This window comes from Pipistrellus kuhlii, unplaced genomic scaffold, assembly GCF_014108245.1.
Source record: "Pipistrellus kuhlii isolate mPipKuh1 unplaced genomic scaffold, mPipKuh1.p scaffold_m20_p_4, whole genome shotgun sequence".
In the NCBI taxonomy this organism is placed as follows: Eukaryota; Metazoa; Chordata; class Mammalia; order Chiroptera; family Vespertilionidae; genus Pipistrellus; species Pipistrellus kuhlii.
In genome coordinates, this window is record NW_023425540.1 from 32,795,352 (window position 1) to 32,820,839 (window position 25,488).

General features: G+C 40.7%; 2 protein-coding genes and 1 long non-coding RNA gene across 15 annotated transcripts in view; 2 read left to right on the forward strand and 1 right to left on the reverse strand.

The window, feature by feature from the left end:
• The first annotated feature begins 555 nt into the window (after window positions 1-555).
• On the forward strand, window positions 556-8,233 carry MRPS36 (mitochondrial ribosomal protein S36). The gene is made up of 4 exons (XM_036408860.2): window positions 556-702; window positions 4,754-4,817; window positions 6,889-7,076; window positions 7,600-8,233. Exons 1-4 carry the CDS (start codon window positions 664-666, stop codon window positions 7,615-7,617), a joined length of 309 nt encoding a protein of 102 aa, XP_036264753.1. The 5' UTR covers window positions 556-663; the 3' UTR covers window positions 7,618-8,233.
• A 1,944-nt stretch (window positions 8,234-10,177) lies between these two features.
• On the reverse strand, window positions 10,178-13,096 carry LOC123651188. Its single transcript, XR_006739720.1, has 2 exons — window positions 12,922-13,096; window positions 10,178-10,646 (listed from the first exon to the last, which is right to left on the reverse strand). It is a non-coding gene; the product is annotated as an uncharacterized LOC123651188 (long non-coding RNA).
• A 41-nt stretch (window positions 13,097-13,137) lies between these two features.
• CDK7 (cyclin dependent kinase 7) overlaps window positions 13,138-25,488 on the forward strand; it is a 29,217-nt gene continuing 16,866 nt past the window's right edge. Inside the window, exons 1-7 of one of the 13 annotated variants that reach the window (XM_036408846.2) lie at window positions 13,138-13,324; window positions 13,770-13,829; window positions 16,444-16,477; window positions 17,831-17,898; window positions 18,585-18,653; window positions 21,417-21,527; window positions 22,845-22,963. In XM_036408846.2, the coding sequence (XP_036264739.1) occupies window positions 13,259-13,324; window positions 13,770-13,829; window positions 16,444-16,477; window positions 17,831-17,898; window positions 18,585-18,653; window positions 21,417-21,527; window positions 22,845-22,963 (527 nt within the window). In that variant the 5' untranslated portion in view covers window positions 13,138-13,258. Of the gene's footprint in view, window positions 13,325-13,769; window positions 13,830-16,443; window positions 16,478-17,830; window positions 17,899-18,584; window positions 18,654-21,059; window positions 21,081-21,416; window positions 21,528-22,844; window positions 22,964-25,488 lie in introns of those variants that run through there. The other 12 variants (XM_036408841.2, XM_036408843.2, XM_036408845.2 and 9 more) reach the window with 12 other exon arrangements.

Genomic DNA, 25,488 nt, shown 5'->3' on the forward strand with positions numbered 1-25,488 from the left:
AGTGTTAGTTTCCCAAGCTTTTTTTCCTCTTGAATTTAAATGGCAGCCTGAGGAAACACACATTAAACCACATACCCAGTAGGGGCTGTGCTGGAGACATCCGATCAATGATTCTATCTCTCATTGATGTTTATCTCCCTCTTCCTCTGAAATCCATAAAAATATTTAAAAGATTTGTTTCTATCATTAAGGAAAGAAACATTGTTAAATGTCTTCCTGATCCAAAATTGCAGCATTAAATGAATCCGCTGCAAATCATTCTATTAGTGATTCCCAAATCAAGAGAGTATCAGTATCATCTGAAAAACTGCATTTTCCTGGGCTTGGATTATCCTGTGTGTTCCCTCTGAAAGTCCAAGTCAGAAATAACTGGCTGAAGAATTGGATTAAACTCTAGGCTGAAATTAGAAACTGGCTTTCTGGAGAGGAAACGGTCCTGTATTACTCATGGCTAACGAGCAAAATAAACCCAACATCACCAACCCTCGCCTGCAAAGGGAAGCGATGGGAAACACACGGGTTCCGGTCGGGAAGGGGGCGGAGGAGCGGCCCGCGGGCCCCGCCTCTGTGACGCTCATAAAGGGCCCGCCCCCCGGCCGCCCGGGGCTCCGGTATCGCCGCGGCTCGCGAGCGCCCCGGAAGCTGCCCCTGCTCGGGGTCGCGATGGGCAGCAAGATGGCGTCGGCCGGCAGGGTCGTGCAGGTAAAGCGGCCGACCGCCTTCCCGCACGGAGGGCGGCGGGGAGGGTGCTGTGTGGAGGGGAGGCGCCGGGAGGGAGAGCGGCGGCGGGGGCTGTGCGGCGGCCGCGGCGGTGAGCGGGGCCGGCGGCGCCGCCGGGGAGGTGAGAAGCAGACCAGCAGCCCGATGGGTCGGGGAGCAAACCGGTGGCCGGAGTGGAGGGATAGGGCCGGACCGCGGGGATGGCGCGGCGCAGCAGGTGGGCACATGGCTGCTCTGGGCCCCCGCGCTGTCCTCCGCGAGGACCTTGCAGCCCCCCGGGAGCCGGCGGGCTGGGCTGCGGGCCGCCGCCGGCCAATCGGCGTCCGGGATAGTCTGCGACGGCCCGGCCCAGCCAATCAAAGCGAGGCGGCAGCGGCCAGTGCGAGGAAGCCAACCCCGTCCTGACCCCGCTCTCCCTTCAAGGTCTTGGGAACAGGCCGAGAGCGAGTGGTGCCCTTGACCTGCACTGGGTCTCCCCCACCAACTCAGAGGTCTGCTTATAGGCCGGATGGGAGGGAATTTTTTAAAAAAAGATTAACTATAATACATGTCTAGTGTTGGTTTCCCAAGCTTTTTTTTTTTTTCCTCTTGAGTTTAGATGGCAGCTGAAGGAACTACACATTAACCCACACACGTTGATTAACTCCTGGTAGCTTTTCTTCTCTAGCTGTGGTCTCGAGCTTAACTAGGAAAGGTGAAATTGGATATAAAGGGACGTAACTTCCACTTTGGTGGTTGGTGTTCATGATCTTTTTCAGCTCTGAAAGTGTATTGTATTATTAACTTTGATATGAGAAGTGCTTTTCTCTTTGCATACGGTAAGTGTATTTCTTTAAATTGTGTCAGTCTGCCCTAGCCGGTGTGACTCAGTTGCACCAAAAGGTTGTGGGTTGGATTGTTCCATTCCTGGTCAGGTCACAGACTGGGTTGCTGATTTGATCCCCAGTGGGAACCCTCGGGAGGTGTAACCCATCTCAGTGCTTCTCTTACATCTCTCTCTCTCTCCTTTCATACCCCCTCAAGTCCCTCTCTCTCTAAAATCAATTACCATGTCCTCAGGTAAAGATTACAAAAAAAAAAAAAAGAGTCTGAAAGATAATCCCAGATCCCAGTCTTTTAGTCCCTTGCAATGAATGATCCTCATTTACTCATTTATTGGATAGTTATTGAGCATTAACTAATTAAAGATTGTTGGGATACAGCAACCAGTTCTTTGACAGATGTTTGCTGTATCCCAACAATCTTTAATTAGTTAATGCTCAATAACTATCCAATAAATGAGTAAATGAGGATCATTCATTGCAAGGGACTAAAATCTATCTATCAATCTATCTATCTATCTATCTATCTATCTATATATATCCCAATTTTAAAATGGGGTAAAAAAATCATTTTGCACAAAAGAAGATATCCAAATGAGCAATAAGCCTGTTCTTATATAGCTATTAACCTTTGGTCTGTTATGAATTTTTTTTTAACTAGTTGGTATTTTTAAATTTGGATTTTTTTTTTTTGATGTGTTAAAGATCTTAATTTGCTTTTTAGTGCAGTCCAAATTATCACATTTTTTTCCCATTATAGGGGAAAGGGTGATGAAATAAGATTGATTGTATTACTGTTGAAGTTGTGTAATGTGTTTATCAGGGCTTATCACCCTACTCTCTCTACTCTTATGTATTTTTAATTATTTTTTAAAATATGTTTTTAGTGATTTCATAGAGAGAAAGGAAGCAGGAGACAGAAACATCAATGGTGAGAATCACTAATTGACTGCCTCCTGCACAGCCCCCCCTGGAGATCGAACCCACAATCCAGGCATGTGCCCTGACCAGGAATGGAACTGTGACCTCCTGATTCATAGGTCCATACTCAAACACTGAGCCACACCAGCCTTGCTATGTATTTTTTTAAAAAGGGGATCTCAAAAAGTGTGGGAATATAACCTATAGGGCATATTATTGTACATTATAGTTTTATATATTCAAATGCAATGTTGAAATGGATTCTTCCTCTCTGATGTACAGTGTATCTCAGAGGTGGATAAAAGTAGGTTTACAGTTGTAAGTATGGGAAATACAATTTATTCTTGTATGTATCAGGTATTTGTATTACAACTGTAAACCTACTTTTGCCTACCCCTGTATTGTTAAGTGTTTGTCTATATACTTACATTAGAGGCCCGGTGCACGAATTTCGTGCGGGGGGGGCCGGGGGTAGAGTGTCCCTCAGCCCAGCCTGCATCTCTCCAATCTGGGACCCCTCGAGGAATGTCCCACTGCCCATTTAGGCCCACTGGGATCGGACCTAAACGGGTGGTCGGACATCACTCCCACAATCCAGGACTGCTGGCTCCCAATTGCTTGCCTGCCTGCCTTTCTGATTGCCCGTAACCACTTCTGCCTGCCAGCCTAATCACCCCCTAACCACTCCCATGCCAGCCTGATTGATGTCTAACCGCTCCCCTGCCAGCCTGTTTGCCCCCAACTTCCCTCCTCTGCTGGCCTGGCCACCCCTAACTGCCCTCCCCTGCAGTATTGATCACCCCCAACTGCCCTCCCTTGCAGGCCTGGTGCCTCCCAACTGCCCTCCCTTGCTGGCCCTGGTATCTGGAATTTATTTACATTCTACAATTGAAACTTTGTAACCTGGAACAGAGCCAAGCCTTCTGCTTGCTCTGTGGCTGCTGCCATTTCTGTTTGGATTTGTTTACCTTCTATAACTGAAACTTTGTAGCCTTGAGTGGAGGCTTAGGCTGGCTAGGGCAGGCGGAAAGCTTGGCTTCTTCTGATTGGCTGGTGGGCGTGGCTGGTGGGTGTAGCAGAGTGATGGTTAATTTGAATATTACTCTTTTATTAGGTAGGATGCCTATATACTTAGGACTACCATACAAATAGTCTATTCACTCATTTGGCAGGTGTTTCTTGAGCACTTATTATGTAATGTATCAGGCACTGCTGCAGAAGTGCTTAGCTCTCTGACTCTACCTTCCCAGGAGCTTAGCACTCCTGTACATCATTGGCTCATTTATCTGTCTGCTGCACAGTATTCTTAAGATGTTCAGAATACCCTGGAAACGCAAAGTCAGCTGAAACCGGTTTAGCTCAATGGTAGAGCATTGGTCTGTGGACTAAAAGGTCCCAGGTTCGATTCCGGTCAAGGGCATGTACATTGGTTGCGGGCATATCCCCAGGAGGGGGTGTGCAAGAGGCAGCTGGTCGATGTTTCTCATCGACATTTCTAGCTCTCTCTCTCCCTTTCTCCTCTCTGTAAAATATCAATAAAATATATTAAAAAAAAAAAAAAGATAAGCAGTCAGATGAGAGGGAAGGCATGGAAATGGGTGGGATTGGGCAGAGATTGAATGCGTATGGAAATGGCATGATGAATTAGAGCAATGAAAAGTATGTATTTCTATTGGTAGAAGAAAAAGACTAAAAGGATTATCAAATGTTTAAACCTGTTTTATATGGGTTTTAGGATTATAGTTTTCCTCTTTGTGCTTTTCTGCATTTTTTCCAAATTTTTTACACAGAACACATTACTTTTTTACTCAGAAAAAGTATTTTTTTTTTTTAATTACCTAATTGTCAATATGCTTTTTGTCCTAATCTAAACTGTTAGACAGTAACATATTAGGGGAAACACACTCAATTCAAGTCAGGAAACTTCCAATTCTTATCAATCAAGAGGTTGATATTAAGTTACACAACATAAAATCCATGTCATCTTTTTCATAGGGTTGTCTTTAAGGTCAGTTGGGAGTATAGTTAAATGTCTTGTGATGTATAAAGTACAAAGTTATTATGAAAAGCAGATAAGATAAATAAGTTAATAATTCATAGTGCAGCTTTCCTGGTTGGGAAAGAGTAAAATTGTAAAATTTTAAATTGCTAACAAAATAAAAATTGCTGTCAAATACTAAGGTATTTTATTTTAATGAAGGTGTCTATGTGGTTCAGTAGATTTTCTTATATATATAGTTAATGAGTTTATTTTAGTGTTTCATCTTTTTTATGCATTTTTTTTTCCTTAGGTAGTCAAGCCACATACTCCATTAATAAGATTCCCTAACAGAAGAGATAATCCTAAACCAAATGGTAAGTTGTACTTTAGATTTTTAAATGTTTCATTTATTGACTTTAAAAGGAAGGAGAGGGAGGGGCAGAAAAGAGGAGAAAAACAAAACAAAACACATTGATTCTGTTGTTCCACTTATTTATGTATTTACTAGAGGCCTGGTGCATGAAATTCATGCACGAATGTAGGAGGAGGAGGTGGGGTCCCTCAGCCTGGACTGCACCCTCTCCAATCTGGGACCCCTCAAGGGATGTCCTGTGGGATCGGCCCTAAACCAGCAGTTGGACATCCCTCCCCAATCCGGGACCACTGGCTCCTAACTGCTCGCCTGCCTGGCTGCCTAATCACCCCTAACTACCTCTGCCTGCCAGCGTAATACCCCTAACTGCTCCCCTGCTGGCCTGATCACCCCTAACTGCTCCACTGCCAGCCTGATTGCCTCTGACTGCCTCGGCCTCAGCCTCTGCCACCATGGCTTTGTTCAAAAGGATGTCCGGAAGGTCATTTGGTCTAATTAGCATATTATACTTTTATTAGTATAGATTGGTTGATTCTCTTATGTGCCCTGACTGGGATCAAACTAGCACTCTAACCAACTGAGCTACCTGACCAACACATATTTTTCCCCCAAATATACACACACACACACACACACACACACACACACACACACACACATGAATATCCTATTTTCATTTTAAAATCAGGTAGATTCGGTAGCTTAGATGAAAATAGTACATACCACCCTACCTGGTTTTGCTCAGTGGATGGAGCATCAACCTGCAGACTGAAGGGTCCCGGGTTTGATTCTGTTCAAGGCTACATGCCCAGGTTGCAGGCTTCCCGGTAGGGGCATGCAGGAGACAGCTAATCAGTGATTCTCTCTCATCATTGATATTACTCCTCTCTCTCTCTCTCTCTCTCCCTCTCCCTCTCCCTCTCCCTTCCTCTCCCTTCCTTTCTGAAATAAAAATATATTTTTTTAAAAAGAAAGAAAATGGAAAATACCTTAGGTTCCGTGCAAGTAGAAATTAATTTATTACTTCCATTTAAAAAGGTAATGACTCAATAGAAGTCTCTGAATTTTTAATAATATTGAGTTTATACAGGGGAATTTTTGTTCTACCTTTCTTTCCTTCTATCCTTTAGAATAATCTCCCACACATTTGCAGATATTGTGAAGAATAATAACCTTTTCCATATTTCTCTCCCAGCTAACCTTTTCTTTCTTTGACTCATTTATCCATTCAGTCAGTAAATGTTTCTTTGATTGCTATAAACCTCAGTAATCATAAAGTAACTAAAGATTCTGAACAACTCCTTTTTTTTCCTGACCTCACTTTTTTACCAAATCCTCTGTCTCTGTCTTTATTATAAGCTATTCTATCCTTAATTCAGGGAGAATTTTATTTAACTAATTTTATACAGATGTTTTTTAACTTATTGTAATTCTTGAATTAAGATACAGGTGTTGAAAAAGTACTGAGAAAACTAATCTCATCTATTGTTACCAAAATTCTTATTCCCCATTGTAAGATATTACCTGTAAATTCCACCATATGATAAAACTTAAGTAATATAGGTTATCTATATGGGTTGAATTCCACTATCTAGAAATTTCATTATTTTATAAATTTGTTCAATTTAGTAACTTATTTAACATTACCTCTTTTTTTTAAGAACTTGATGAAATTAGCTGAAACTGGTTTGGCTCAGTGGATAGAGCGGTGGCCTGCGGACTGAAAGGTCCCAGGTTCAGTTCCGGTCAAGGGCATGTACCTTGGTTGCAGGCACATCCCCAGTAGGGGGTGTGCAAGAGGCAGCTGATCAATGATTCTCTCTCATTGATGTTTCTAACTCTCTATCCCTCTCTCTTCCTCTCTGTAAAAAAATCAATAAAATATATTTAAAAAAAAAAAAAAACTTGATGAAATTATATATAGCTACCCAACTAAGTTACTCTCTAATACTTCTCAGAATTATAATAATACTTAATTTCAAGAATGACTAGGTTTTTCAATAATAGAGAACACAAAATAGTATTTTAAGACACCTGAACAATTTCTCTAATTACATTTTTTTAAATTTCAGTATTAGAAGCTGTGAAAGCAACAGGAGTACCTTCTCACTCTTCTTCAATTTCACAGCATTCTAAGGGAAGTAAATCGTCAGATTGGCTGATGCATCAGGGTCCACCAGACACTGCAGAAATAATAAAAACATTACCTCAGAAATACAGAAGAAAACTTGTCTCTCAAGAAGAAATCGAATATATCCAAGTATGTTGTTGGTCTTTATCACAATATTATGCAAAACGTCTTAATGTATTTGGCTTTTGGAATTTCATATGCTAATTTACATGCCTTCCCCATTGCCTTGTCATGGTGTGTCCATAACTAAGATATGGATGGTCTGATAGGCCATGACTATGAGAAATAAACCATGTCCAATCCCTCAGTTACATGCATATATATATATATATATATGATGTGTAGAAGCAATCAACATAAGTGCATAAAAGAAGCTCAATTAAGGTTCTCAATTTTTCATTTCAGAGTGTAAAGAGTTTCTGAGACCACAAAATTTGAGGACCATTGATCTGGTTTAACCTGAATTCCTTCCAGAACTGAAATTATTTATAGCATTTCTATGAGTGCCATAAAACATGAGAAAACCTGAAATTGTTTTAAAAAAAAACCTAAAGATCATTTACTTAAAATAGTATAAATTTGTATAATGGCCGTGAAAACATTTTTTTTGTAAATTTAACACCTAATCTTGTTTTTATTTTTTATTTTTCAGCGTGGAGGTCCTGAATAATCACGACACTGGCTGCTGTTTGTTATCAAACAAAGAATAGACTTTACAATAAAGGACTTCCAAAATGACTAATGAGAAATTATACATTAACAACTTTAATATTCTTAAAAAAAGAAAAAGAAAAAAGAAATATAGAAAACTTAGATAGTACTTGTATTTCTTAATTTATGTATCTTGGCAGCTTTTCCACAAGCTTACCTAATTGTTTATATACTTTATACTTATTAAAGTACACATTTAAAAATGTTAGTCTATTAATTTACTCTTGGTTATCAAGTATTACCAGTGTTGAACTATTAAAAGCGCACAATGTCTAATAAACCATCATAGATTTCCCATTATTTCGCTTTTCTTTCAGTTTGTTTAAACATTAATTATCAGGCAGAATTGCTTTTTGGAAGTGATTTTCCTGAAATAGGATGAGGATAGGTGAAATAGTGACTCTTATTTGTTCTTAATTCTTTTACCATTTTTATTTTCATCACAAAGTTACTGGAGTATAACTGGCTTAGTAAGCACATCCTACTCTAAACAATAATAATAGAGCCAAGGCATATCCAGTGACTTTGGGGTATTAAGAGTTAACATAAAGGATTATTAGTAATCTATTTTCAGAGGGGAAAAATAAGCCAGTATAAAATCAGACAAAATTAATATAGCAGAAGTATTATGTTTGAATAGAAATTGCTATTATGTTTCTAGGGGTGTTAAGAAAATCTTGTTCTTTGGTTTACTTTACTGTTTTGATTGTATAATGTGTGCAAATTGTGCAAATCATTAACTTTCTCAAACTTAATGTCTGAAAGCTTCATAAAATCAACATAAATATTTACTTCGTTAAAGCAATATATGAAACTTTAAAGGGTTTTCCTGTGCCAAGTGTATATTATTGTGAAAGTAAAGCCGCACAAAGCTAAATAAATTCTCTTTCATACCTTTAAAGATTTATAGAATATACTTTAAAGAAGTCATCTCTAATAGTAAAGGTAGCTTGTAAGCAATAATGAGTAGAATTGAGAGTATTGCCCAGTTGCCTGTGGGTTAATCTTTGCTCCCCCCCCCCCCCCTAATTCTAGAGTTGATCTGTTCCTCACAAATTCTGTGTTGTATTGTAATAAAAATGTTGCCTAACTCAAATTTGAGGTAGGGGTTTGGGGCTAACAGTACACTGCTTTAGTGACAAAAAATACAAAATTCGTGGGTTTTTTATGTTATTTACATTTATTTGGAAATTTTTCTTTAAAACTACCAGTTTTCCCCACCTCCTTAACTTCTGTGTTTCAGTAAAAGGAAGTCCAGGGCAAATTTTTTTACTTTCAGAAACAGTAAGTTCAGTTAATAAAGTGTGGCTTGAGTAATGCTGGATCTCTCTGAGGGCCACCTTTAGGTTTTCCTTTCCAGTACTATCTACTACTTTGTAACAAGTCACCTCAAAACTTAGTGTCTAAAAGCAACAATAATCAATAACTTATGTTTTCTCTGGGTCAGGAATTCCTGAGCAGGTTAGCTGGGCAGTTATGCTCAGTCAGTGTCTCTCATGAGGTTGTAATCAGGTGCTACCTGGGGCTGCACTTATCTGAAGGCTTGACTGGGGCTGGACGATCTGTTTCCAAAGTGGCTTACTAGCATGGCTGGCAAGCTGAATGAAGCTGCTGACAGGAGGACTCAGTTCCTCTCCACAAGGCTGCCTAGGCAAATTCGTGACATGTTGGCTGACTTTCCCTCACAGTAAATCATCCAAGCATCCAAAGACCAAAGCATTAATGCTTTTTATGACCTAAATTCAGAAGTTACATTTTCTGCCATATTCTACTGGTCAGACATAACAGCCTGTTTCATTATTGGAGAAATCTACTCAGTTCATTAACACTGGAAGGCAAGAATCATTGGGGCCATTTTAGAAGATGGCTGCCACCAATGTGTAAAAGTGCTTTTATGCCATAGCACAGACAAGCCTCATAGGTGTACCATCAAATTTGGCTCACTACTTAGCTTATTTTTACTAAAAGTGAGGTTAGCTGTTACGGTAATGTCTTTCAAAAGGAACTTTGGCCTAAGTCATGTAACACCATGGATCATCAGGCATGACTTCCCACAAGTAAAAAAAATTAGGAATTAAGTGATAGCCAAAACCGGTTTGGCTCAATGGATAGAGCATCGGCCTGCGGACTGAAAGGTCCCAGGTTCGATTCTGGTATGTACTACCTTGGTTGCTGCACATCCCCAGTAGGGGGTGTGCAGGAGGCAGCTGGTCAATGTTTCTCATCGATGTTTCTAGCTCTCTATCCCTCTCTCTTCCTTTCTGTAAGAAATTATATATATATATATATATATATATATATATATATATATATATTTTTTTTTTTAAGAATTAAGTGATAAAGATGGTGTGTTTTCTGCAATGTATGAGAAGTTTGCCCATGAACATAGCAGAGCTCAATGAAGACTCAAGTAGTGACAAGAGCTGGGGGGTGACCAACAATAGTTATGAAATGGTTAACATAATTTGAGTTCTATAACATAAATTGAGCACTGTCAGACATTTTTCTAAGGGTTTTTGGAGAGTGAAATTATTTAAGCCTTGCAGCAACCCAATGATTAGCTCCTATTATGGAGGAGAAAACTAGGGACAGAAAGATTAAATAATTTGCCCAAGTTATATATCAATTGAATACTTAGCCCAGGAGTCAATGTGGACAATCTATACCCACAGCAAGGGTCAATCCTTACATCGTACTATCTTTACTAAATTATGAGCCTTGGTATTCTGCTGCCTTTGGCAACATAACTCTGAAAATCAGGATTCTCAACTTTATCAAATGCCCCGATTCAAAACCTTAGAATTATGCTTTCCTTACTCCCTCACCCAAAACAATGAATTTGTCAGCAAATCCTTCTGGCTACAAGTCATCTGGTACTATCTAATACAGGCATCTGGATTACCACAAGAATTCCTTACCTGGCCTTCTTGCTTTTCCTTGCCACCTCCCTGACCCCAAGTTTGGTCTCTCACAACAGCCAGAGTGGACCTTTAGAAAAATGGATATCATTTGTCTGCTCAAAACTGATGTTTGTCTTGTCCCACCCTATTTAAAACTGAAAACCCTAGTCTCTTTTTCCATGCTTTATAATTTCCATAGTTATGTGTTATTTCTATAGCACTTATAACTACGTATCATAGCATTATTAACCAAGTTGTTAATCATATTTTACTTGGTTGTTAACTACTCCCATTTGAAGGCAAGCATCTTTGTCTTTTTTTTTCAGGCTCATTTCCTGGTCTACAATAGAGCCTGGCATATTCAATAAATATTCACTGCATAAATGAATGGATATGTATAATTCCTCAAGCTCACCTCACCCAACCATTGTTGAGGGGCGGGACCCACTTCCAACGTCAACCAATTGGATTCAAGGGTGGGGCCCACTTCCACCCTCACCCAATGGTTGTTGAGAGGCGGGACCCACACCCAACCACAACCAATGGTTGTTGAGGGGCAAAACCAACTTCCAACCTCACCCAATGGTTGTGGAGAGATGTGACCCATTTTGAACCTAACCCAATGGTTGTTGAGGGGCCAGTTCCACTCCTAACCTCACCCAATGGGAGGTGATGGGCGGGTCCAACTCCCAAACTCACCCAATGATTGTTGAGGGGTGGGACCCAAACACCAGTCCTTGGGCTGATGCTCTTACCACTGAACATAAGTGGCCAGAGCTGTTACTTTTAAAAAAAAAAAAAGAAAGAAAATGTTTTTTTAATTTTTATTTTGGAATAATTCTAGATTTACCCCACACTTGCATAGTGAGTACAGGGTTCCTGCGAACAGGTCTGCATAGGTAGTCTCTCCTGTTGTTCACAGCTTCCGCAAACCTGGCCCCGACACAGCTAACTGCTGAAGGCTGCTGCCCTGCTTGTACTGGACTATAGACTTGTGTCTCCCTAGTCTTTTACTAATAGCCTTTTTCTGTTGGAGGATCTACCCAGAACCTCGCACTGCTTTCAGCCCCCTCTGTGCATTGTCTCACAGCCGTCTTTGTTTTGAATGACCTTGCCGAGCTTTGGGGGTGCTGGGTGGAGAGGGGCTACAGCATGTGGGCAGGTTCCAAACTGGGACTCATGAGAGGACCAGTCCTCTCTTGGCCATGTGCATGTCCCAGCTAGGAAGGCAGAGCCTCCCAGCACAATTCTATCCAACCGCTGCACTTGTAAGCTTGAACCTATGGTCTGAACACATGGCCCCAAATGCCTGCGTGATAATAAATAGGCTGCAGGTGAACCAAGTTTGATCAGGTGCATGTACTGGAGAGGATGGAAACCCTGGAGAATCCTGTAAACATCTTGACCAAGCCCTTCCTTTGCCTCCTGGCTTCTGCTACAAAATAAAGACTCGGCTTGTGGGCTTGGGTGCTGTCTCTCAGCAAGCAGCATCCCACCGAGACCCAGGTTTCCTTCTCTTCTCTGCCTTTTCCAAGCTTTTCAGCCTCCCCCTCTCTGGGCCACCCTGGGCCCAGTCTGGTTGCACAATGCTGGTCCCCCGTTTTGAAGGATGTCTTTTGGATTCTCTGATGTTTTCCTCATAATAGACTGGGGTTTAGGGGAGAGTGTCACTGGTGTGGAGCGTGGTCATCGGGCACTGCTCACAGCTGAAGCTTAATTGAGCGTTTACTATGACTAACTTTTCTGCCTGTCACATTTAATCCTCACAACCACCTGTGATGTAGTCTATTCTTTCCACTTCACAGAGTAGAAAACGGATGACCGTAAGTCTGTCCCACAGCACAAAATTCTTCCGTTGGCTGGTATTTTGTTACCCTGGCTGCGCCTCTTCATAGAAAGCGCTGGACTAATAAGAATGCCTCTTGACCAGCCAGCCCTTAAGAAGTGGGCAGGCGTCCTAACCGGTTTGGCTCAGTGGATAGAGCGTCGGCCTGTGGACTCAGAGGTTCCAGGTTTGATTCCGGTCAAGGGCATGTACCTTGGTTGCAGGGCACTTCCCCAGTAAGGGGTGTGCACGAGGCAGCTGATTGTTATTTCTCTCTCATGGATATTTCTATCCCCTCCCTTCCTCTCTGTAAAAAAATCAATAAAATATTAAAAGAAGAAGAAGAAGGAGAAGGAGGAGGAGGAGGAGGAGGAGGAGGAGGAGGGGAAGTAGTAGTAGTAGCAGTGGGCAGGCGTCTTAAGTAGTAACCTGGGACCGCGGGGCCAGGCGTCCATAGTAACCGCAGGGACAGAACAGCCAGACCTAGAACCAGAAAGGGAGACGGGGAGAAGGCCGAGCCTGCCGCCCGCATACACACCTGTGACATTCCGAACTCGGAACCGCAGCAGAACGCTGACCCTTCGCGGCAGTTAAGACCGTAATCTAAGTTAAAACCAAAACCAGGTGACCCACGTGGGCACCACCACCCTACACCACCCGGCTTCCGGCGGCACCCACGGGCCCTGCTGTGCGCAGCTTCCTCGGGGCTCGGCACTGACTCGGCAGGGCCACGCCCATCCCGGAAGTGGGGCGGAGCTAAGAAAGCGTCGGAGCCTGGCGAGCGGAAGTGGCTGTTGGAGGCTTTAAAGTCGCTTTAAATTCCCTCTGCCCTGGGAGCTCGCTCTTTGCGGCTGTACTCGGGCTTCGCGTGACGGATGGCTGTGGACGTGAAGTCGCGAGCGAAGCGCTATGAGAAGCTGGACTTCCTCGGGGAGGGGCAGGTGCGGCTCCCGGGGCTCGGGGCGTCCCGCGGGCAGGGCGCCGAGTCGCCTCTGCTCTCCCCCGGTTTCCTCGCGCCCTCCGGGGCTGGCGGGGCTGCTGGCCCAGGCTTCCCGGACGCCGCTGCCCCGCTGTCCCCCACGCCGAGGGCCCTCTCCTTTCCGGGCACATAGCGTTTTTATTTATTTTTTAAAATTTCTTTATTGATTAAGGTATCACATATTTGTCCTCAACCCCCCATCCCAACCCCCACCCCTCCCTCACACAGCATTTTAAAAATGTTTTACTTGGTTGTTCACTACTCCCAGGCAGGACCACGCTTCCAGCCGCCGGGAGTCCCCCTCCTAGAACCCTTGATTCTTGGCTTCCCAAAATCTAAAGTCAAAAGGCAAACACAATCAAACAGCCTTCCCGCAAAGCTTAGGTTGTCTTTGTTTCTCTCTCTAGTTTGCCACGGTTTACAAGGCCAGAGACAAGAACACCAACCAAATTGTCGCCATTAAAAAGGTGAGTTGCACTTTGTTGTCTTGGAGTCCCTTGGACGATGCAGGGATGTGTGAGTTGGTGGCCGGCCCATTTCGCCAGTCCAGGCCTTGCTCTGCTATTGAGAAGTGCCTTAGGTTATTTTCAAAGGAAGCAGAATTTGTTAGTGTCTTGTGTTCCGAGATATAGAACTCGGGTGGAACTGTTTTTATTGATTTTTAGAAAGAAGAAGGGAGAGGGGAGAAACTTGGATGGGCTGCCTCCTGCAGGCCCCCTCCTGGGGATGGAGCCCATAACCGGTCCTGTCCCCTGACCAGGGATCCCAGTGGTGACCTTGCCCTGCACCAGAGGAAGCCCAATCAACAGATTGAGCTGAACTAGATTTTTGTGCCATTACTGACATTGAAATGAAAAGGGAGCCATATGCCGGCTTTATAAATAAACTCAGAAGTTAGCAAAGGGGGTAATAACTGCCAGTCTGTTAGGTCCTCAAAACAAACCATTTCATGTCATTAATTTCATGGATCACTATTTCTGCCTTACCTGCATCCACTCTATGCATCATATCTATTTTCTGTGGACAGATTTACCATAAAAGGCTTTCACCTACATCAACAACATTGATGTGTGTGTGTTTTTAAAACAGATTTCAGTATCTTTTTATTTGCAATCACTCAAGAAATTTAGGTTACATTTAGCTAACTTTCTATATGCCAGGCACTTTCACCAACATTTTTCATTTAACCCTCAAAATAGTCTTGTAAAATACTTAAATTAAGTGCCTTTATTTTACACTTGAGGTTCTTGAAGCTGAGAGAGATTAGCTGGCTTGTCAAGATGATGTGGGTAGTAATGGCTAAAGCTAGGCTTCAAGTCCAGGTGTCCTGCTGCCAGGTTGATTGCTCTTTCCTATGCTACTGAAATCAGTAACCCTCTCACCGAGAGGCTGTTTTTCTCACTGCCCAAGACCTGCTCATGTGGCAAGTGACCTCCGCCTTACCTTTTCTGACTTCTCTCATCTTGTTTTCCAGCTTTTGTTCTACAATCTAGCACCAGCTGCTCCTTTGTAAAACCCTTTAACTCTCCCGACCCTTCCTAAAGTTATCTTTTCAATTCTGTTTTTCGATACTCTAGCCACATTGACTTTCTATTCCTTGAACACATGAAATTCATTCCAGCCCCAGGATTGTTGCATTTGCTCTGCCTTCTGGCTAATACATTTTTCTTCTAAAACGTGCCCTGGCGGATTCCTTATCCTTTAGATCACACTCAAATGCCTCTTCACCCAGAGACCTTTGCTGGACACTGTAGCTAAAACAGGCATGCCTCCCTCCTCCCTGGAGTTCTTTACCATATTTCTCTGATATCTTCATAGCATTTGTCAAAACCTGAAATGCTTTTATCTATGAGTTTATTGTCTGTTTACTTCCACTCAAATCACACTTAGACAGTATGGCTAGTACATTTGTAAACACTCATTAAAAATGTATTCACTTAACTGACTGATACAATCTCTTCAAACTATTGGCATATTGAGTTCTATCGTTGTCTGAAAGTCCAAGTGGGGTTTTTTGTTTGCTTACTGTTAACATAAATTAGGGTAAAATCCATCCTATTTCTCTGTGATAGACTTTTACCCCTTCAGGGTGACTCAGTGAAACCAAGGGTCCTAATATGTGGTGCCAGCATTCTACTCAGTTTCTTTATAGAGTGCCCTATAAGCTTAGCCCTTTCCTTAATAGTCATTAACCCTCTGAAGCAGCCAGAAACAATGGTCATACCTTGATGAAGGGTTACAAGGTATGTGTTTCTGTTACCGTAAGCTGAAGATAGTATCTTGACCTAAATAGTTTCAGCTGAGGCCTAAGGTGGAACAACCCCCTGGCTACCTTTCCATGAAACTAGAGGAATGCCAGAGCAGACCTCAGAGCTCTCCTCAAGACCTGAAGAAATTATTCATTAACCCTTGCCTCCCCTCCGACCAATCAGCTCCCAACACCACCCTTAACTCCTAACCCACGGGGTCTTAGCATTTTGCCCTATATAGTCTGTGACCTACATGCCATCATGGAGCTTTTGAGTATTAGCTACCCTCGCTCTTGGGTGGTGCCATTCATAATAAAATAGTCTTTCTTCACTGCAGTTCTTTTTTTTAAAAAGAAAGAAAGAGAAAGAAAGAAAGAGTTTTTATTGATTTGAGAGAGAGGGAGAAATATCAATGTGAGAGAGAAGCTTCAATTGGCTGCCTCCCAGGCATGTGCCCTGACTGCAAATTGAACCAATGATCTTTCAGTGCATAAGACAAAGCTTCAACCAACTTAGCCACTCCAGCCAGGGCTTGAGTGACTTTGAATATGTACTTCAAAAACTTAAAGGGCAAGGAATAGTAGGTACTTGATTCTTTCTTATTGTATTATTTTTGCCTTTCTGATTAATGATTACCCACTTCCTTCTTGCTTTTTAATACTAAATACATATGAGTTGTTAATTGTGCCTTAGATCATTTTGCTATAGTTAGGTTTTTTGTTGTTGTTGTTGTTTTAATATATTAAGTATGCATGTGTGTGTATTACCTACACAAACATTCATTAAGTCTAACTTAACATATTATTAATGTTTTCTTTTTCCCCTCTACCAGATCAAACTTGGACATAGATCAGAAGCTAAAGATGGTAAGTTATTTCATTTAATTTGACAGAACAGGAAAGATTTTTATTCCTACTGAGGAATGAGCAAAGTATTCATTAGAGTTAACAATGGTCTGGGTAGAGTCATTGCAGGGTCCCAAGAGAATAAAGGTACACTCAGGATAGAGGCAGGAAATTTGTGACTTCTACCATTTGGGTGTAGAGAAGCACATTTAAGTCACTTCAGAAAATGGAAGGCAGCAAAGTTATTAGTGGCTTATCTATCAATAGTTGTCTTCATTACTGTTTTAGGTGTTGTTACAAGCCATTGTTTCTTCATTTTTCTGAGCTTCTAATTACTTTGAAAATTCAGACTATACCTTCATGGAAGTACACAAAGCTCACTATGGAACTCTTCACCTCCTTACAAAGCCTTGTTTTCTAGAATGCTAATTTGAGTTCTAGCCTTTGCATTGGGAAAAATACTGTCTTATCACTAGTTTGCTATTAGCATAAAGAATCTGCTGCTAATATTTATAGGGCAAGAGAAACGAAGCTATAACTTAGCGTCTCTATGCTTCACACTTACGTGTATTGATATTCCAGCACTGATATGCCACAGATAAAATTAGTATTTTTTTCACCATTTATCATGGTCTATGTACCGTAAGCTATTTTATTACTTTTAAATATTTTTTAATTGATTTTTTACAGAGAGGAAGGGAGAGAGATAGAGAGTTAGAAACATCAATCAGCTACCTCCTGCACACCCCCTCCTGAGGTTGTTCCCGCAACCAAGGTACATGCCCTTGACTGGAATCAAACCTGGGACCTTTCAGTCTGTAGGCTGACACTAATCACTGAGCCAAACCGGTTTTGGCATATGTAAGCTATTTTAAAAATAAAGTAATATAGCCCAGTTTGTATTGCTCAGTGGATTGAGCAAGAGGTCCCAAGTTCGATTACTAGTCAGGGCGCATACCTGAATTTCTGGCTCGATCCCCAATAGGGGCTGTGCAGCATGCAGCCATTCAATGTGTCTATATCATCGATGTTTCTATTTCTCCCCCTTCCTCTCTATCTAAACATCAATAAAAACACATATTTAAAAATAAATAAAGCAATATAAGCCCCAGCCAGTGTAGCTCAGTTGGTTGAGCATCATCCTGTGCATCCTGTTGCTGATTTGATTCTTGGTCAGGGCACACGCCCAGGTTACAGGCTTGATCCCTGGTAGGGGGCATGTAAGAGGCAGCCAGTCAGTGTTCTGCTCTCACATTGATGTGTCTCTTTTCTCTCCCTTCCCCTCTCTAAAAGTCATTTAAAATTTAAAAAAAAAAAAAGCTATATAAAGATTTGAGAATTATTTTTCACTTTTTGTTTTGTGCTTTTATGTAGGTATAAATAGAACAGCCTTAAGAGAAATAAAATTATTACAGGAGCTAAGTCATCCAAATATAATTGGTGTAAGTATGATCTAAGTTGTTTCTGGTATGTTGACTGAAAGCCCAGCAAAATGAATTGTGATAAGCAAGCCTTGCAGAAAAGCTTAATAGTTTATCAGGCTAGTATTTCCTATCCTAATTGTTCCTGTAGGCCCTATCTTTTAAAACGATGCAACGGATGAAGTAAATTAAATATTGGCATACAGGCTAATTTTGTCAGAAATCATTTTGAAGCCTAGAGAGCTCTAGTATGTGTAAGACCCTAGCACAACCTTAGAGGGTTGTGGTGATCAGCTACTTAAATACATGTAAAGTACCTGGAATAGTGCCTGGCATGTGCTCATTCAGTAAATGATGGATGCTACTGTGGTTTATAGAATTTTTTTAGGTAGGAATTTTTCTGAAATAGAGACTGAGGTGAGGTTTTCATCAATTCGTTTATTATAACTTCCAAAATTTTGGGGGAGAGGTTAAGTATTTAGTGACTTTTTAAAAAATAATAAATATTTTTGTGCCTCAAAGTACAAATTCCTAGCAAACAAAAACAAAATAAATGTCAAATTTATTAAAATTACTTAAACTTTACAGGGAATTATTGACTGTCCAAATGCTTCTTTAAATTTTTAAAAAATTACTTAGTTGGTGTAATACTGTCAAGTATTTCATAGAGAATCACATTTTTATTTTTTTGAAATTTTGCTTTGCAGCTCCTTGATGCTTTTGGACATAAATCTAATATTAGCCTTGTCTTTGATTTTATGGAAACTGATCTAGAGGTAAGGTTAAGATTCCTAAAGAAATTTCTTTTCTTTGTTTATCAAAAGAGAACCTAAATGTTTATTCCACTTATGAAGTTACTGGTAATCAAAAGAATGCTTAACTTTGAAATCTGGATTTACTCTCAAATCTTGGATCTTCTGATCCATTTAGCCATATTCCCAGTATTAAATACAGAGATTGGATTTCTTTAGCATTGGCCTACCAATTTACCCTATCCTTATTGACATTATTTTTATTTTTTTTAATTTTTCAAAATATATTTTATTGATTTCATACAGAGAGGAAGGGAGAGGATAGAGAGCTAGAAACATCGATGAGAGAGAAACCTCGATCAGCTGCCTCCTGCACACCCCCTACTGAGGATGTGCCCGTAACCAAGGTACATGCCCTTGACCGGAATCGAACCTGGGACCTTCAGTCCACAGGCTGATGCTCTATCCACTGAGCCAAACCAGTTTCTGCTTGACATTATTTTTAGAGAAATTAATGCTAGGCCTTTGAAAATTCAGAGCTTTTTTTTCATATTATTGTAAAATATCAATCAAGTTTCTTTTTGAGAAAAATAAAGTTGTATGCTTTTCATTATTATTAATTCAATCTCAAAAACTGACAATCCAAGGGTATGGAGCAATTGGAATTCTCGTGCTGGTGAGAATGCAAAATGGTGTAGCTACTTTGAAAAATAGTTTTTCATTTTCTTATACAAAAAAACAATACATTTAAGCAGTACTGCTGCTAGGTATTTACCCAAGAGAAACAAAGAAGCCAACTGGTACACAGATGTTTAGCTTTTCGTAATTGCCCAAAGTGGAAACAACCCAAATATCTTTCCTTCAGTGAATATATAAACTTTGGTACAGCCATACAATGGAATACTATTTGGGAATAAAAGGAAATGCTAATATATACACCAGTTTAGACAGATCTCAAATACTTTATACTAAACTAGAGGCCCGATGCATAAGCCTGATGCACAAAGATTCTTGCAGGAATGGGCCTTCCTCCCCCAGGCTGCCGGCACCACCTTCGCTCTGGCCTGAGCCACTTTCCCATGCTGACCCAGAGTGGCTGGGGCGCACCGCCCCCGGTTGTTCAGCACCTGTGTATGCAGATTAACCCTCCATCTTTGTTGGGTTAATTTGCATAGTCACTCCTGATTGGCTGATGGGCCCCATGAAGGTACAGTCAATTTGCATCTTACTTTTTAATTAGTGTAGATGAAAGAGGCCAGATTCAAAAGGCTAGCCAAAACCGGTTTGGCTCAGTGGGTAGAGCATCAGCCTGCAGACTGAAGGGTCCCAGGTTCGATTCCCGTCAAGGGCATGTACCTTGGTTGCAGGCACATCCCCAGTAAGAGGCATGCAAGAGGCAGCTGATGACTCTCTCTCATCAATGTTTCTATCTCTTATCTCTCTCCCTTCCTTTCTGAAAAAAAAATCAATAAAATATATATATTTTTTAAAATGGCTATCTATATATATAAAAGGCTAATATGTAAATTGTCCTCATGGGAGTTCGACTGGGAAACTGGAAGTTCGATTGCTCACTATGACATGCACTGACCTCCAGGGGGCAGTGTAGAACAAAGGAAGGCCTCAGCCAGCAGCCAGAAGTCCCTTATTGGCCCTGATCACTGGCCAGGCCTAGGGACCCTACCCATGCACAGATTTTGTGCACTGGGCCTCTAGTATGTTATATATTTATCTTGATATTTTGAGAAAAGCAAAACTAAAGAAACGGAAATCAGATCAGCGGTTGCTGGGGTTGGAAGTACAATGAGGGATTGAGTACAGAGGGGCCTGAGGGACTTTTGGGGGATTATAGAACTGTAATCTTGATTGTGCTGGTGGTTATACAACTGGGTGTGTTCATTAAAACTCATAGAACTGTGCTCTAGAAAGGGTACATTTTACCTAAATTTGATTTTTTTTGTTTAAGAAAATGGGCATATTTAGTTTATGTAACTGATAAGTCTAGGAATAAACTGGTTTTGGGCACAGTTATTATCAGAAGTCAGTCTTGTACTTTAACTCACTCTTTTCTTCTCTGTTGTCTTCATACATGGGCATAATTTCTCAATATAGTGGCTCAGATACTTCCAGGCTCATCTTTATTATTGGAAGTATTAACAGATGTCCTCTTCGATTATTGTTCCCCCCATTGACCCCCTCCACCCTGTACCCACCTCTCCCAGTTCTTCACACTATGATCTGTATCTATGGGCTATGTATATAAATTCCCGGTTTATCTCTCCCCCGCACCCTCCCATTCCCTCTTTGTTGTTTTTAATTCTAGCACAAGTACTTGGTCTGGTTGATTGGCCTAACTTGAACCATATGTTTATCCCTGTACAGTCTCCTGGACAACAGTGGTAATTAACTATGCTTTGGTCATGAGCCTACTTCTAGAAGCCACAGATGGCGGTCAGTCCATTTTTAACCTTGTAGATTGAGGTGGGAACAGGTAGCTTCCCAAAAGAATTCTAAATGCTATGACCAGATTAACAAAGTTTATTGTTACATATAAACTTTGAATCCTGGGGCAAGTGAAAAAACAAGCAATAGGAGACAAACCACTGCTTTCTTTCCAAAGCAAAGATACTTCCCCTAACTCATATGACTGAACATTCTGACCATCCTTCCTAAGGAGAGTTTTGCAGCCTTTCTTGAGATTCTCCTTTTATGTCTGTAAATGATTTTATATGATGGCATTTATTTGTGAAAATAAAGTTACCTATATCTTTTTTACCTGTTTTACAGGTTATAATAAAAGATAGTAGTCTTGTCCTAACACCATCGCACATCAAAGCCTACATGTTGATGACACTTCAAGGGTTAGAATATTTACATCAACATTGGATTCTACATAGGGTAAGGTTTTTAACCAAGTGTGATAACTTCTTTATGTTGTTAAGTTTTATTTAACTAGTTTATTACATAAATGATCTAAACATGTAGATTGTTGCCGAAACCGGTTTGGCTCAGTGGTAGAGCATCAGTCTACGGGCTGAAAGATCCCAGGTTCCATTCCAGTCAAGGGCATGTACGTTGGTTGCGGGCACATCCCTGGTGGGGGGTGTGCAGGAGGCGGCTGGTTGATGTTTCTCTCTCATCTATGTTTCTGGCTCTCTATCTCTCTCCCTTCCTCTCTGTAAAAAAAAAAATCAATAAAATATATATAAAAAATAAATAAATATATAAATAAATAAATTGTTATAAAAAAATAAACATGTAGATTGTTAAAGATGTAGCTGGACTATTTTATCCTTCTTTCTTAGTGTGTTCCCTCCATTGTTCCACCAGGTGGTGCTGTGAGGATTGTAAGTTACTATGTGAAATTTAGAAATGGAAGAATCCTTAATACTTTTTCAAAAATTAAGAATTAAAAAAAATTAAAACCCTGAGTTACCTGACCATGGTTATATTATTTTTTTTCAAGGTCAGTAGCTGATAACTGACAGTATTAGAACCTAGATTTTTTGGCCTTTAGTCCAGTGTTCTTTGTGCTATACCATTGTTAGTGAGAGTATGTGTCAGGGGACAGGGAGGAAATACAGTGAGAATCTGGATTAATTATACAATGCTACAATACCTTTAGGAAGATAATTCTAGTACTGTAAAGTTCTATGAAGTAATAAAATAAAATTTCTGAAATGGTCAGATCATTGTTCCAAAAGAACAAGAGTGATAATTTAGGTAGGTAAATGTTCTTAGGTACCCTATTTAGGAGAATAGTTAAGAGTATATAGTTTATAGTTGGTAACTCTCATATCTTAAATTTAGAATCCCTTTTAGTTTATTGCTAATATCTTTTTAATATAGATTTTGAGACTGTTCCTCATCCTTTCTAAATGTATAATGTTTTTATTTACTAAAATTCATATATATTACTGTTATTGAATTAATGTCAGTAGCCATTTATTGAGTGCTTACTATTAGCCTGTCATTACACTAGGCTCTTTACAGAAAATATTAAATATAATCCTCACAACCCTGTAAAGTAGGAAAACTTAAGTTCAGTGAAATTAGGTTCCTTGATCCCTGGTCAATGAAAAAATACTGATTGTTGTTTAATTCGAGTGTTACTCTGTTTTTGCTAAGTTTAAAGTTGAGCCAACTATTAAATGCCTTGTTATAGTAGTCTCCCCCATCCTGCTTACATGTTTGTTTAAAACTTCCATAACATAGGATCTGAAACCAAACAACTTGTTGCTAGATGAAAACGGAGTTCTAAAGCTGGCAGATTTTGGCCTGGCCAAATCATTTGGGAGCCCCAATAGAGCTTATACACATCAGGTTGTAACCAGGTAAGAATCCCTGAAATAACTGAAATTTATATTGTGCAGGATATTAACCACAAGTGAGCATCATTTGGTTTCTCTTGGCATCATCGTTGGTGTTTTGATGAAAATACAGCTGTTTTTATGTTATGTATATCTTACCACAGTAAAAAAAAAATACAGTCCTTCATTCAAACAAGAATTGAATTAAGTCGATCCTCAAACATTTATCTAGTAGTTTTTCAATATATATAATTGTTTTTTAACATTGATTTTTAGAAAGGTTGGGGGGAGGTAGAGAAACATTGATTTGTTATCCATTCGTTGGTTGCTTCATATATATGCCCTGACTGGAACTTGCAATCTTTGTGTATGGCAGTGGTTCTCAACCTTTCTAATGCATTTTATTGATTTTTTTACAGAGAGGAAGAGAGGAATAGAGAGTTAGAAACAACAATGAGAGAGAATCATCAATCAGCTGCCTCTTGCACAACCCCCACTGGGGATGTGCCCGCAACCCAGGTACATGCCCTTGACTGGAATCGAACCTGGGACCTTTCAGTCCGCCGACCGACGCTCTACCACTGAGCCAAACCGGTCTCAGCATAATGCCTTGACCCTTTAATACAGTTCCTCATGTTGTGACCCCAAACATAAAATTATTTTCGCGACCTACAGGTTGAGAATTGCTAGCCAGACCCCCTAGGACCATCAGAAAACACAGATATTTATATTACGATTCATTAACAGTAGCAAAATTACAATTATGAAGTAGCAACGAAAATAATTTTATGGTTGGGGGTCACCACAACATGAGGAACTATATTAAAGGGCCAAGGCATTAAAAAGATTGAGAACCACAGGTATATGAGGACAACACTCTAACCAACTGAGCTACCTGACTAGGGCTAGTAACTTTTTTGTTTTGTTTTGTTAATTCTCACAAGAGGATAATTTTTTACATTGCTTTTCAGAGAGGGAAGGAAGAGAGGAGTGGTAGAGAGAGAAACAAACATCAGAGTGAGACACACAGACTGGTTGCCTCTTGTACGCACTCCACTGGGGGTAGGGAGGTGAACAAATCCACAACCCAGGTACGGGCTCTTGACAAAATCAAACCCAATACTCTAACCACTGAGATACCTGCCAGGATGAGCTAGTAACTTTTGAAACTAATTTATACTTTTACATTTCAGTTACATAGTTTTTGAAGTTTAGTGGCTATCTTACCTAATAATAGACAAACTTGTAAATTGACCATACCTCTGCCATGCCATCAGCCAATCAGGAGTGACATGCAAATTAACCAAACAAATATGTTGGTTAATTTACATACACAGGCACTGATTGATTGGGCAGGCCAGGTGACAATGCAGATGTTATGCCCCACCCCAGTCTATCAGGGCCTCTGGATAGCTTGGGAAGGCGGGGCTGGAGCCTGAAGAGGCAGCTCTCAGAGCTGAAAGAGGTGGCTCTGGGCCTGAGCAGAAAGGGGCTGGGCTGGAGTGGAAAGGCAGTGCCAGCAGCCAGGGAAAGGAAAGCCCATGCTAGCACGAATCTTCGTGCATCGGGCTTCTAGTTTTACATCATCAGCTGATTTAGAGGGGACATATGTTTATTACTTTATTGGTTAGTCCTGATTCCATATTTTATATCATTCAGTGTGAGTGAAAATTCTCTAAACAGAACAGTGCATTGATATTTGGATTTTTCATGTTGTTATACTTGTATTTTATGTTTTTACTTTTTCTTTTTTAATAGTTTACTGATTTTTTTACAGAGAGGGAGGGAGAGGGATACAAAGCTAGAAACATCAATGAGAGAGAAAAACATTGATCAGGTGCCTCCTGCACACCTCCTACTGGGGATGTGCCCATAACCAAAGTACATGCCCTTGACCAGAATTAAACCTGGGACCCTTCAATCTGCAGGCCAACGCTCTATTCACTGAGCCAAACTGGGTAGGGCTGTTTTTACTTTTTGTAAATAATTAAAAATCACATTAAATAGATGGAGATAGTAGATTTTATAATTTTCATCAGGGTGGCATTTGTTAATTTCCAAGACTTTTTAAAAAATATATTTTTATTCATTTCAGAGAGGGAGGAGTAGTGAGAGATAGAAGCATCAATGAGAGAGAGAGAATCATTGATTGGCTGCCTCCTACATGCCCCCTTTTAGGGATCTAGCCCTATCCAGGGGATTTCCCCTAACTGGGAATCAAACCATGACCTTCTGTTTCATAGGTTGATGCTCAGCCACTGAACCACACTAGCCATACCCAAGATTTTTTATTTATACTTATATATATATATATATATATATATTTTTTTTTTAATTATTGATTTTTTACAGAGAGGAAGAGAGAGGGATAGAGAGTTAGAAACATTGATCGGCCACCTTCTGCACACCCCGCACTGGGGATTTGCCCACAACCAAGGTACATGCCCTTGACCAGAATCGAACCTGGGACCTTTCAGTCTGCAGGCCGATGCTCTATCCACTGAGCAAACCAGTCTCGGCTTTACCCAAGATTTTTTTTTAACGATCTG